General features: G+C 50.0%; 1 protein-coding gene across 7 annotated transcripts in view; it reads right to left on the reverse strand.

Moving 5' to 3' along the window:
- Positions 1 to 12,411, reverse strand: part of ILF3 (interleukin enhancer binding factor 3) — a 115,619-nt gene extending 103,208 nt beyond the window's left edge. For 5 of the 7 annotated variants that reach the window (XM_030197041.1, XM_030197039.1, XM_030197040.1 and 2 more), the window contains exons 1-2: positions 12,128 to 12,411; positions 9,655 to 9,743 (exon numbers count right to left, since the gene is read on the reverse strand). In XM_030197041.1, the coding sequence (XP_030052901.1) occupies positions 9,655 to 9,657 (3 nt within the window). In that variant the 5' untranslated portion in view covers positions 9,658 to 9,743; positions 12,128 to 12,411. The remainder of the gene's footprint in view (positions 1 to 9,654; positions 9,744 to 12,127) is intronic. The other 2 variants (XM_030197042.1, XM_030197038.1) reach the window with 2 other exon arrangements.
- Positions 12,412 to 14,425: the final 2,014 nt, after the last annotated feature.

Genomic DNA, 14,425 nt, shown 5'->3' on the forward strand with positions numbered 1-14,425 from the left:
GCAACAGCAACCAAGAATACTGCCTTCAGAGTCAAGTCCTTCAGAGTACATGACAAAGGCTCGAATGGAGGCTTAAGAACTGCAAGCACCAAATTCAGATTCCAACGAGAAAAAGAACATTGCGAAGGGGAACGAAGGAGATTAGCTCCCCTCAAAAAACGGACCTCATCCGGATGACCAGCTAGAGACTTCCCTTGGATATGACCACGAAAACAAGAGAAATCCGCGATCTGCACCTTAAGAGAAGCCAAAGCAAGTCCTTTGTCAAAGCCACGCTGCAAAAAAAAAAAAAAAAAAATTTGCGGACCGAAGCACTCCTTACACCAGTGCTCAAATATCCTTCAAGTGCGCACATAATCCTAACCACTACTCACTTGCCCTGTCCTTATCCTTACCTATTTATTCCCTTACCCTTATTTTTCCTGTTTACCTGTCTTATCTAGATTGTATAAGCTCTTTGAGCAGGGACTGTCTTTTTGTGTATGGTGTACAGCGCTGCGTGCCTTGTAGCGTTATACAAATGATAAATAGTAGTAATAATTCAAAGAGGTAGAACGACGACGAGAGCGAAGCATGGTAGCAATGACCTGAGCGGAGCAACCTTTCTTAATCAGCTTAGCCCTTTCAAGAGCCAGGCCGTAAGACAGAACCGATCCGGATCGGGATGAATGATCGGACCCTGCGACAAGAGATCTTGTGTGACCGGAAGTCTGAAGGGAAGATCCACCAGAAGACGTCGAAGGTCGGCGTACCACGGCCTTTGAGGCCAATCCGGTGCCACCAAAATCAGAAGCCCCTTGTGCGTCTCGACCTTCTGAAGACGACGCCCTAGAGGCCATGGAGGAAAAGCATACACTAGACCGGCTGGCCAGGACTGAAGAAGAGCGTCCATGCCCTGCGCTTTGGGATCCCTGCAACGAATGAAGAAGAGAGGAAGTTTTGCATTGCCGGCAGAGGCAAACAGATATACCCCCAATGATCGACCAGCAATCAAAACGCCAATTCGCTTAGCAACCACTCTCTGGGATCGAGCATGTGACTGAGAAAATCTGCCTGAACATTTTGGACCCCTGCTACATGAGCCGCTGACACAGCCACCAGATGGACCTCCGCCCATTGAAGTAGCAGTGACGCCTCTCGGTCCAACGGCAGGCTCCTCGTCCCTCCTTGCAGACTGATATAAGCTACCGCTATGGCACTGTCTAACATTACCCGTACTGCTCAGCCTCTCAGAAGATGAAGAAAACTCTGGAGCACCAGACGAATCGCTCTGGTCTTTAGCAGGTTGACTGAAAATAATGTCTCCTGATGAGACCAGAGACCCTGAGCAAACTGCCCCTGACAGTGAGCTCCCCAGCCGTGGAGACTAGCATCTGTCATCACCACCGTCCAACTGGGCTGATCTAGAGGCATACCTTTGGTCAAATTGGCCTCCCGAAGCCACCATCATAGACTGGTCTTCACTTGCAACAAAAGTGCCGAACTTTGATGAAGCGAATCCTTCTGGGACGACCATCTCGACAGAAGCAACCTCTGAAGAGGCCTCATGTGAGCCCTGGCCCATGGCACCACCTCGCTGCCGCCATTGATCCCAAAACCTGTAGATAATCTCTTGCCGGCGAATTGTGCAAGAAGACACGAATCTGAGCCTGCAACTTGAGGACCCTGGCCAGCGGAAGAAACACACGACCCTGCGTCTTGACCGGTCAAGGAGGGTCACTGAGGAAATCCACCTTTCTGGGCTGACACCTGAAGAAGAAACCACAGAAATAAGCTCCTGAAGATCATCCTTATCGAAAATCCTTACCACTGAAGGATCACCCCCCACCGGAAGATTCCTCCCCTTCTACTGTGTGCTCCAGCTCCTCCAAAAAGTGCTCCTCAGAAAAGAATACCTCCTCCTCTAAGGAGGGCATGTCCTGGTCATGAGAAACAAATCCTGCTCAGCTTCTACAGAGGACCTACACCATTTCTTAGCCACAGAGGCCCCCTCAATAGACTGCCTCACCTGAGAGTCCACAGGTGCAGCCTTGTGCAGAAGAAAAGCTTGGTGCATCAGTACCACGAATTTAGGGGGAAAACCTTCTTCCCCCGATGGCAACACTGGATACTGAAAAGCAGGCACAAGCCCAGCAGCTAAAGAAGTCTGAGAAACAGCAAGACAGCATGATCTCCAAAATGGCGACATTTCCCGTCGAAATCGGCACCTGAGAGGGAGAGTCGGCCGCCGCCAAAACGACGGACTCCCCCCTCCCCCCAGCGGCGCCGATGATTTGCCAGAATCTGCACCCTGGTCCTCCACAGCAGTGCTGTAACGACCCATACCAGCTGCCCCTAAACCCCACCGCTGACAGACAGAACGGCAGAGTTTTCCCGACATCGCGAAAGAAAAACAAACAAACAGCTGCCCTACTCGCTGATAGTGCTCAAAAACGGCTCTGCTGAGACAGCAGATCGGGAGGCTCTTTTTTTTTTGTTTGTTTAAATCAGTAGCTGCCTCTCCCCACCTCTAAAGCTCCCCCCTTGAGGTAAATCTTTAATGCTTTGAAAAACAAAAACTGCTAGCACACCCAAAATAGCCAGCACCTACATTAACCAGGGAGGATGGGGGGGGGGAGGGACTCGGCCTTTCGAGTGTGGCACCCCCGAGGCACAGAGACCCCCACGAGCAGGTTTTTTTTTTTTTTTTAAATGCACAGGGACACAACAGAAATTTAAACAATCAAAGAAACTTTTAACCAAAAGACAGAAAGAATAGAATAGACAGACTGAAGGGCTCACCACCTTCCACCTGCTGGAGACTAGGATTACTGGATCTTTCTCTAGCTGGCAAGGGCTCGCTAGAGTCACAGATTTTTTTCTTAGTCTCCACCTGCTGGAAGGCATACATAACCCATCAGTCACATTCTGCGCCGGTCCGGAGGGACGCTAAGGAACTTAGTCACATTTCAGAGACCTAACAACCAAGTTGTGAAACCACAGCCATAGCCATCTGTGGACCCAATCCCTGATGCAACTATACAGAAATAAATGTGGACCAAGTTATAGAACACGCCTGCTAGAAAGGCTGTCCTGGATTCCAGACAAGCTGACCCTGGGGAATCAGACATTTGTTGCATCCAAAGCAAGAGGGTTGGGAAGTAAGACACCCCCCCCCCCCCCCCATAAACTCAAAATTCTACTGTTTATACTTCTCTGGAAAAGGTTTATTTGCATATTAATACCGCCTTATATTATATTATCCCTGTATCTCCTTTCCTCAAGGGTATATGTACTCAAATCCTCAAGTCTCTTCTCCTAGCTTTTTGGCACAAATCCCTTCTTATTGTTGCTCTTCTCTGAACCATTCAAATCTTTATGTCCTTAGCAAGATATAGCTTCCAAAGCGGTTATAGTTTGTTTGTATCCCACATTCTCTCTATGCAGCCTAGAATTTGTCTACAGCCACCACCTTGGCACTGTTTCACTGCAATTTTTATTCCCCTTGCAAGAAATAAGTGAATAAGGTGAAATTAGATCTTACCTGCTAATTTTCTTTCCTCTAGACCCTCCAGACCGGTCAAGACGCTTGGGTTATGTACTCCTACCAGCAGAGGGAGACTGAGAAAACACTGAACTTTGAATACTGCCTATATAACCTGTGCAGTCCTACCACTAGCCAGTATAACTCTAACAAAGCAGAGAACAAATAAAACTAACCAGAACCCTGTACGTGGGCATAGCATAATTCCAATATCTTCCATGTGCTTCCACAGGCAGGCCACAGACCAAGCCACACCTGGAACAGAGCCACACCAGAACAGAAGCTGGATCAAGGCATCTGAAATTACTTGAACAAGTCATCAGCTGCCAAACGCAACACTACACTGAAAGAACCCCTTCTGGCCGAAAGAACATACTAGGCGGGCCCTTGACCGGTCTGGAGGGTCTAGAGGAAAGAAAATTAGCAGATAAGATCTAATTTCACCTTCCTCAGCAACCCTCCAGACCGGTCAAGACGCTTGGGACGTACCAAAGCAGTAACAATCTACGGGCGGGACCCTCTAAGGCCAGAGGACAAAACAGCTGCCCCGAAACTCGCTTCTTCCTTCACATGAACATCAATCCTATAATGCTTGACAAACGAATGCAAAGAGGACCAAACCGCCACCCGACAAATATCAAGCGGGGGGATCATACTACTTTCCGCCCAAGAGGCCGCTACTCCCCTCGTGGAATGAGCTGAAAAGACTTTAGGTACTGCCCAGCCCCTCAAGACGTAAGCAGACGCAATCACCTCCTTCAACCACCGGGCTATAGTGGCCTTGGAAACCGCAGCCCCCTTCTTTGGACCGCCATGAAGCACGAACAGCCAATCCGAGGCTCTGAACTCCCAAGTTCTAGACAGATAACAACGCAAAGCTCACTTCACATCTAACTTAGCAAGCCGCCACTGCTCCAAATCCCCTGCCAAACTCCCTAAAACTGGCAAAGAACTGGTCTGAAATTCCGAAACTACCTTGGGCAAAAAGGAGGGCACTGGCCTCAAGGAGACCCTTTCCTTGAAAAAGGATAAGAAAGGAGCCCTACAAGACAAAGCATGAAGTTCTAAAACCCTACACGCTGACGTAATAGCTACCAAGAACACCGTTTTCAAGGACAAACCTTTGACCGTAGCCGAGACCAGAGGCTCAAATGGAGGCCTGACCAAAGCCTCTAAAACTAGATTCAAATACCACGGAGGAACCAACCGACGACGGGGAGGCCGAAGCAACTTAACACCCTTCAGAAAACGTACTACATCCGGTGCAGAAGCTAAAGACCTCCCCTGGACCTTTCCACGAAAAGAAGACAAAGCAGCTACCTGCACCTTCAGAGTAGACAAAGCCAAACCCTTGTCCAAACCCTCTTGCAAAAACTCCAACACCTCCGGAACCGAGGAACGCAGAGGCCTCACACCCCGATCTCGACACCAGTGCTCAAAAAGTCTCCAGACTCGAACGTACTCCAGGGATGTGGACTGCTTGCAGGAACTTAACATCGTAGCAATAACCCTAGAAGAAAACCCTTCAACCTGTGCCTTTCAAGAGCCAGGCCATAAGAGAGAATGGAGACGGGTCCGGCAGAACAATCGGACCTTGACACAACAATACAGTCTCTGTTAGCGGAAGAGAATCTGCTATTGCCAGACGCACCAGATCTCCAAACCACGGACGACGGGGCCAATTTGGAGCTATCAGAATTACCCGTCCCGAGTGACGTTTGATGCGCTGAACTATCCTTCCACGGAGGAAAGACATACAGTAGCCCCTGCGGCCACGGTAGCAGAAGGGCGTCTATTCCTTCCGACCGAGGATCTCGTCTGCGACTGTAGAAGCGCTGTACTTGTGCATTTCCCGCTGTTGACATGAGATCCATCACTGGCAGACCCCATACCGCCACAATGCGATTGAAAACCGATCGATGTAGAGACAATTCACCGGGATCTAGAGTATTTCTGCTCAGAAAGTCCGCGTCCACGTTGTCCACCCCTGCTACGTGGGCCGCCGACAGAGCCTGAAGATGGACTTCTGCCCATTGGCACAACTGGGTCGCTTCCTCCGCGACCGCGCGACTCTTTGCGCCTCCCTGCTGGTTGACGTACGCTACGGCTGTGGCATTGTCGCATAGCACCCTGACCGCCTTGGCTAGGAGCAGAGACTGAAAGGACTGAAGAGCCAAGCGAATGGCCCGAGTCTCCAACCGGTTGATGGACCACTGAGCTTCCTCCGAGGACCAGCACCCTTGCGCTACTTGTCCGAGACACTGAGCCCCCCCCCCCCATCCCGAGAGGCTGGCGTCTGTGGTGAGAACCACCCACTCTGGGGGTTCCAAAGGCATTCCCTTCTCCAGGTTGCGTGTGTTCAGCCACCAGCGGAGGATGAGAGGGGGGGGGTTGCACTCAGGGGCAAGCGCACCTCTAAATCCTGCGACTGCGGAGACCACCGACTTAGCAGAGCTGTCTGCAACGGCCTCATGTGAGCCCTGGCCCAGGGCACCACCTCTATAGTCGCCGCCATCATTCCCAGCACCTGCAGATAATCCCGCGCCGTCGGGAGAGATTCCACAAGAAAATGACGAATCAGATCCTGCAGCTTGCGAATCCGTAGAGATGGTAAAAACACTCGACCGTCGCCTGTCTCGAAACGCACCCCCAGATATTCCAGAGACTGTGCCGGAACTAGATGACTCTTGCTGAGGATTCACTACCCAACCAAGAGATTCCAGCAACTCCACCACTCGAGCGGTAGCCGCTTCGCTCTCGACTTGGCCCGAATCAGCCAGTCGTCTAAATACGGATGCACCAGAACCCCCTGCCGACGCAGCGCCGATGCTACCACCACCGTGACTTTGGAAAAGGTGCGAGGGGCTGTCGCGAGACCGAAGGGCAGGGCACAAAACTGAAAATGCTTCCCTAACACAGCAAATCGAAGAAAACGCTGATGCGACGGACGAATGGGAATGTGAAGGTAAGCCTCTGTCAAATCCAGGGAAGTCAGGAACTCTCCCTGCCGAACCGCAACAATGACTGACCGCAGTGTCTCCATGCGAAAGGACGGGACCTTTAGTGCTGCATTGACCCTCTTGAGATCTAAAATAGGCCGAAAGGAACCTTCCTTTTTCTTTACTACAAAATAGATCGAATAACAGCCCGAGCGTTGCTGACTTGGAGGAACCGAAACAACTGCTCCAAGACTGAGGAGACGCCGCAAAGTCTCCCGCACAGCCGCCTTCTTGGCCCGCGAACGACAAGGGGACTCTAGAAAAACTTCGGGTACTGCACTTTCGAACTCTAGCGCATAACCGTCTCTCACCACTTCGAGCACCCACTGGTCTGACGTGATCTTGGTCCAGCTCTGGTAAAACTGGCTCAGCCGAGCCCCTTTACGTACCAGAGGCTGAACCTGCACACCCTCATTGGGAATTACGGGCCGCACCCGATCCCCCCGAGGAGAAGACACGGCACGAAAAGTCACGGCGACCTCCTCGAAAGGACTGGGTGCGCTGGAAAAAACGACCTTAGAAGTTCCACTAATCCTACCTGGCCTATACCGTTGAGCTTCTTTAAGCCGACCGCGTGCGGACATACCTCTGGAACTGGCTTTGAGACAAAACTCCGGAAGACGAGGAACCTTAGCATCAGTAAGGCCCCGAACCAACTTATCCAAGTCTTCGTCAAAGAGCATAGACCAGAGGGCCCTACGCGCTCCAACCACCAGGGCCATATTCTTGGCTGACGCCCTCAACAAATCGTACAGGGCATCAGACAGGAAGGACGAGCCCATTTCTAACTTGGCCAATTCCTGAACCCCCGAACAACCGACTTCTACTGAATCGTCAAGGAGCTTCTCGGCCCAACGAAAGCAGGCTCGAGCCACTAAATCCCCACAGACCAAGGCCTGGAGAGCTAGGGCCGACAAATCAAAGCTACGCTTAAGATTCCAACCTCCTGTCCTGGGGGTCCCGAAGCGCGGTCCCGCCATCCACCGGGATAGCTGTAGCCTTGGTGACCGCAGTAACCACTGCATCTACCGTGGGAGCCTTAAAGGAGTCTCTATCCTCCTGCGGCAGAGGATAGAGCCTCGCCATTCATTGCCTTAGACACCGTACAAGGAGCGTCTGGGGCACTCCACTCCTGAGAAATCATCTCCCTGAGATCCTTATTCATAGGGAAGGACCGCGCTTTGCGTTGAATGCCTTTCACTAAAGGGTCCACCTGACCTGCCTCTCCCAAGGGGGCTTCTGACTGCTCAAACCTCAGGGTGGAAATCACCTGATCAATGAGCTCCGTAAGCTCATCTCTATGAAAAAGTCTGACCACAGAGGGATCCTGACCAGGAACGGAACATTCCGGCTCCTGAGAGCCCTCGAAACCCTCAGATTCTCCAAAATCACTGAGGTGCCCTTCAGACTCCCTAAGAGAAAAACAATCTCCCTCATCAACCCACTCTACATGGGGTTTTTTAGCGGGCATGGAGCTACTACCCCTGTCCTCCAACTGGGGGGCCCCGATTTCCAAGCTTGATACAGCGTCCAAACAAAATCAGGGGGAAAACCAACTCCTCCTGTGCCCTCAGAAGTCTCCTTTTGAACCAAAATAGGGGAAACAGGACCAAAAACCGCCACCTCTGCTGATCGCGCCGGAGTCAAAATGGCGGCCGTTCCCGCCGAAACCTCCGCTTCTGCTGACCACGCCGGAGCCAACATGGCGCTCGTTCCCGCCGACACTCCCTCTTGCGAAACCGTAGGCAAAGGAGAAGCGGCGCTCACTGGTCCCTCTGCGGACAGAACCAGAGGAGCCGCGGACAGCTGTTTCGGCTCGCCGCAGAGACAGCACGGACCGCCCGGTGTCTCTATCCCGCGTCGGGAACAGGCATGGCAACGGAGGAGCTTGCCCGCCATAGCGCACTCGAAAGAGACACGAAGCCCGCAGCGCCGCACCGACGACCTGCTTCAGCCAAACAATTAAACACAATGGTCGCGCTGCTCTCCCTCTCAGCACAGGTACATGGACCCGAAATATCACTACCCTGATAGAAACAGAGTACAATATGGCAGCTGCTGATTGTAGGGCACTCAGGGCTGCAGTACTAAGAAAGCAGCCGAGGCACAAAGCTGCCAGCCTCAGAGAGGAAGAGAGCAGCACCGGGGGAGGGACCTGACTAGCAGGTGTGACACCCCAAGGGGAATAGTGAGCCTCACCGGACCCAGAGCCCCGAAGCACAAAATTCTCTTTTTCTTTTAAACACACGTACAGGGAACTGAAAAATAAAAAGATCAGCCCCCAAATGGAGCAAATCCCTTCTCTATCAATAACACTACCTCACCAGACCATTGCAGACTGCACAGGATGTACTGCTACCTCTGCTGAGACTGAGAAAATACTGGCTAGTGGAAGGACTGCACAGGTTATATAGGCAGCGTTCAAAGTTCAGTGTTTTCTCAGTCTCCCTCTGCTGGTAGGAGTACATAACCCAAGCGTCTTGACCGGTCTGGAGGGTTGCTGAGGAAAGTTAAATTCCAATTGAAGATTTTTTTTACTGCAGGGGCAGTGGATTTTAGGGGAGGGGAAGCTGGGCCCTGAGCCAGGGACCCGCACGCCCCTGGTGGCAGAGCCCTACAGAACCTAAGCCAACCCCACCCCGCCAAGTACAGGTCTTAGGGCTTCGGCTCAGGACTAGGATAGACTACCAAGTTAAGAATTGTGGTCCAAACCCTGGAAGCACCACTGGCCCAACCTCACCTGTCATGGTCCTCGGACTGCACGGGGGGGGGGGGGGGGGAGAGTTAATCGGGCCTGAACCATCATGCTGCACCAAACCTAAACTATTTGCTGGAGGCAGAGAAATACTGAAAAGTTCCAGCCTGCACCAGGCCACTTCAACCCATCAGTCCATTCCTGGGCCGGTCCGCTAAGGAATGGAATGTTTGGATATTGCTCCATTCAAGCTGCCCCTCCTTTATTTCCCTCACACACATAGACATGCTGGAAAAGAATTCTATGAACCATGCTCTGCATACTTTCCCTGCCCTTTTTTTTTTTTTTTTTTGCAGCCCCTGCTTGACTAGCACAATTACAGCCAACATTGTCCAGGTATATACCAGGACAATCTTCCATAAAGAAAAATAATTTACCATTTTTGCTTCAGGATCTTTGTTCCCAATTGATTCTTAAAATCTTCAGATCCTCAAACAGACACCCCAATATCGTACGCCCTTTGTATCTAAAATGCAAGAAGTGATACAGTTTCTTTCAGCAATATGCTCTAGGGCTAATCTGTAAGTTACACTACACAACACAGTGCTGCTTATAAGCTACCCAAACCAGATGTGATCTGCAATAGCATAACCAGCAATGCAACAGGTAACTTCTAATCAAATACTCTGCCACATAGGTACAAAACACCAAATCAAAGAATGGGCCCAAATATGTAATCTTAAAACAGATGTTGAGCGCTTGTGTTGTGTGTGGGGAGGGGGGGGGGGGGGAGGCCAATGGGTCAATCCACAAGTATTAGCCACCTGATTCCCAACTGCCTGAATTAAATGTCTGTGAGATTATTTGCTAAGTTATAACACAAGAATTTGTACTATCAAACGTTCGTATGGAGGAAAATACTATTACTTGTCTACCACTTGTCTTGAAACATCGCTTTCAAATTAAAATAACTTACGTTAAAAACAAGATGTAGAATAGTAAATTAAGTAGAAATAACGACTGAACGCTAATGCCACCCCATGCTGTTAGTAATCTAGCCAATCTATCTTGTGTCTTTGATCACTGCCTTAATCAGAAATACCAACCCCTGATCCTGGTCACACTGTTGAAATTAAACATTTCTGCTTTACAACTTTTGAATCTCTTAGTGGGAGTGGGGTAGCACAGCTCCTAAACTGGACCTGCTGCCCATTTTAAATACAGGCCCACACTTAAGTGCTGCTGTTCCTCTGCCCACTCAAGGCAGACTTCCTGTTTGAGAAGTAAACAAGGGCAACACTTCCCAGGCTAGTCTTACAGGGCCCATGCAATGCTCATTCTTCTTTAAGCTTGGGGCCTGCAGGAATGTGGGCAGCAGCCCAGGGTGGGTGGGGAGGATGCTAGATGGGTTTTCAGAACATCTACAAAGAACAGAAATGAGTTTTCAATACCAAGTCATGCGCTGTCATTGTGGATATCCTGAAAACTTGATTGGCTCAGTGCACTCTTACTCTTTTGTCTGCAGGAAAAGTCCATGGTGCTGTGGCCCATTTGAGGGTGAATGCTCTTAACTCCCCAGAACACCAGAAAGGTCTGTGTGCAGCTTGGATGGCGGTGCAGAAAAATGCATTCAACTGGTACAGGGAGATGAGAAACTCTCTGCAGAAGCAATTACTGGCAATTTCAGTAGTGAAAAAAAATGGCCCCTTACAGAGACTGTTTTGCATCTGTAACAATTGTGGAAAAGAATCCAGGGCAACAGTTTTCAGATGTTCTGTGTGAAATGTCTAGCCCACAGTTCGCTGTGCCATTTGTTTCGTTATGGTAACTTTGAATAAAGTTATCATTTAAGCTGCACTGGGGTCAAGGGTCAAATTATTGGATAGTCTGGATACTATGCAAAGTTTAGCAGAAATACTTCTACACAAAAACTAACTAGAACTGGCAAAGATATTTGGCACAGGTACATTTAAAAATGGTTTAGGAAACCGTTTATGGGTTTCAGCCTGACCCTGGGAAAGTCACTGCTCATGCCTGGGGGGAACATGGAATCCTACTACTTAAATCTTGGACTAGATGGACCTTTGGTCTGATCCAGCATAGCAATTTTTCGGTTCTTTCGTTCACTCCCAGATTTGCTCGTTTGATGACATTTATTTGCATTTTGCTCACACATTCAGCTGTGAATAACTTTCCCCGTCCCTAAATCCACTATCAAATTTATTACAAAACCCCCTCCCGTCAACTAATGCGTGATATGAAAGCAGAACCTTTAACTTAGAGAACAAAAAAATAAATGCAATAAAAAATAAGCATCAAATACAACACTTCCCTCTTACTGCACAAAAAATTAAACGTGACGTCACCGATAGGGGCGGGGTCAAAAACGAGTTCCTGGCGGAGTGATTCCTCGTCAGTGACGACAGACCACACAAAATAAATAGTGCGTAGTAATTCCTCCTAACCACCCCCCCTGCGCCCCGGTTGTCCCCAAAAGATAAAGCACATTCGGCGGGGGAATGTATATCGTCCGCTATCAGAACCTTTGGGGGTCCAGGCGAGGAGGAAGATGAGCGGAACGGCGGAAGCATTGCGCCGGTAGGACTTCCTCACCGGTCGCCATTTTCTCTACTCACAACGGACAAAAAAAAAGGAGGAAGATAAAGAAATAAAGAGAGGCTCCCAATCACCCCGCAAATTCAGGCGAAATCGATAAATGGGGAGAAAAAGGTCCGACCAAACAGCCATGAAGCGAGTCGCGCGTAAAGGAGAATAAAGAGCGCGGAGGCCACTGCGTCATGGCCGCCATTTCATCCCACCCATGCTAAGGGAGAAAAATAAAGCCGGCCGGTGTCAGAGGAAGAAAGGAGAACCACCTGCACCACCAACCCAACCACTGCGCTCACTTACCGGTAAGATGGAGGGCCGTAACGGTCGCTCGTGCAGATTAAAAAAAAAAAGCCGCGCGGGAGCGCGATAATCAAAGAAATGTCACGCGGCGACCACGCGCGCGCTCGCCGAATGACTGCCCACCCGCCCGCTTCTTCGTCTGTCCTGAAAAACAGCCCTCAGCGCGCGCGGCTCTCCAAGCAGGAGGGGAGGATCACGTGCAGCGTCCCCACCAACCGTGAGCCGAAGCCTAAGAAGCCGCAACGACCCTTCCCCAGTTCACCGCTGCCTGATGCAGTAAGAGCGGGTGGAGGTGCGAGCTGCGCATTATATAAAGAGTGGGAGGGAGGGGCGGGGGCCGCTGCGCTGCGTTCCAAACCTCTTTCCCACGCTAGTCTTCTCGGGCTAGAAACGAGGCTCGGAACGCGACGTCCTTGGCGCGTCCTTTGTGGCGTCACTGCGAGGCGTGCGTTTGCTCCGTCTGCACCGAACCGAACCGAACCGATGTAATAATCGGGGGGGCGGGGCGGCGAAGAAGTGCTGAAAAGCAGCTTCAGGAAACTTTAAAGTGGAAAAGCTTAGCTCGAGTTCTCTTTTGCAAGGCCCATAGGAATAAAATGGGGCCTGCTGTAGATTACTCAAACTAAACTTTAGTAAAAGGCCCCCTAACTGAATAATCCCCAGATCTCCAGGAGCTGAAGGTTAAAATGAAACAAAGCAGGCCTGAGGCGCTGGAGCGACCCCATTTTGTTATCGTGCCCGTTTTTTTCACAAATGCACATCGCTACTACTGTAGCTATATTACATAGGAGCCAACTTTCCAAAATTATTGGGGGTGCTAAGCCCAGTGGAAATAAACCTTCCTTGGACATATACAAGGAATTTTCTCAATATTGGGTTTGCTCTAGCACCCACAGAGTTGGCTCCTATGCGCTATAATATACCAATACTATATACATTTCAGATTGCATGTGTTGTCTTAATTTTTGCCATGTTGTGTTCTTTGTTTTTTTAATATACCTTTATCCATCTTAGCCTGCAAAGAGGTGAGATAATGTGGGATACAAATGCAACACATAAAATAAATTAGCATTGATTAGAATTGTAAACCACTACCTATACTGGTATAATCAAATAAACTTGAGCTAGAGAGCACTAGTTACACCTCTCATCTTCCCCACCAACGCCAAAACCATCTCTCGGTCCCTTCTCTTCAGGTACTAGGATTAGAACGTGACAAAAACCAAAACTACAGCCAAAATCTGTTGCTCACATTCAGCTGAAGGCAAAACCACAGGGTCCAGCTGCTCCCTCCCAGGCCTTCCACGTAGCCCTTGGTGCTCTAGTGGGTAGTGGGGGAGAAGCAAGTGCCAGTTGCTTTTGCTCATGTCCTCTTTGCTACCAAAAATGGTTCCGGTAGAGACTGTGGTAGCGGATGGCAGGAGCAACTGGGGATCACTCCTACACTAACTACATACTGGAGAAAGCACCAACAGATGGACAGTACTTTGTTCACAACCGGGCAGGCAGTGGTGCTCCTCTTTTTTTTTTTTTCTCTCCCCCTTTCCAGCCCCGTAAAAATCTGCAATTCCATCCCTCACCCAGCACATACCTTAAAATCACTTCCAGTCAGGTAATTGGCCTACTCCTAACCTTAATCATCTCTGTGCAGCATCAGCAGCACTCATAGGCTGGCTTTGGCCTGCATAGGGCTCTCGCTCTCTGAACCATCCCACCACCATCAAAACTTCCTGTTTTCTGAAGGGCAGTAAAGCCCCTGTGCAGGCTGCCTGAGTGCCACTGGCGCTGCCTGGCAAAGACTGGAGATGATTTTAAGGTATGGTGGGGGGACTTGACAAATCTTTGTGGGGCCGGGGAGATATGCAGCAGGAGGGAGAAGGGATGAAAATAGAGATGCACCCCCCCCCCCCCATCGAAAATTCCTGGCTACGTTATTGCAACCCAGGGCCACTGAGAGACAAAGCTGGGTCCGGGGCAAATAATCTTCAGGGCCTCACCACCACTGCCTCCCGCCCATAGCAGCAAACAAAGAGAAAGTGTGCTGCTGGTTCTCCATGGACAGAATGCATCTTGCAGCCCCACAAATTGAAGTGACTCCCCATGACGTCACAGTCCCAGAACTCTCAAAAGCATTTTTCTTTAAAAATAATATTAACGTATGAGCTCGTGGTAGTCCACGCTCCCCCACACCATATAAATACCCAGTTACTCCGCCCCCCCTTGACGGTTTTTTCTTTTCCGCGACGATCCGTCCCGACTCATCATCCACCTCTTTTTACCTTTAATTTTGAAAAATTT

This window comes from Microcaecilia unicolor, chromosome 3, assembly GCF_901765095.1.
Source record: "Microcaecilia unicolor chromosome 3, aMicUni1.1, whole genome shotgun sequence".
Classification (NCBI taxonomy): Eukaryota; Metazoa; Chordata; class Amphibia; order Gymnophiona; family Siphonopidae; genus Microcaecilia; species Microcaecilia unicolor.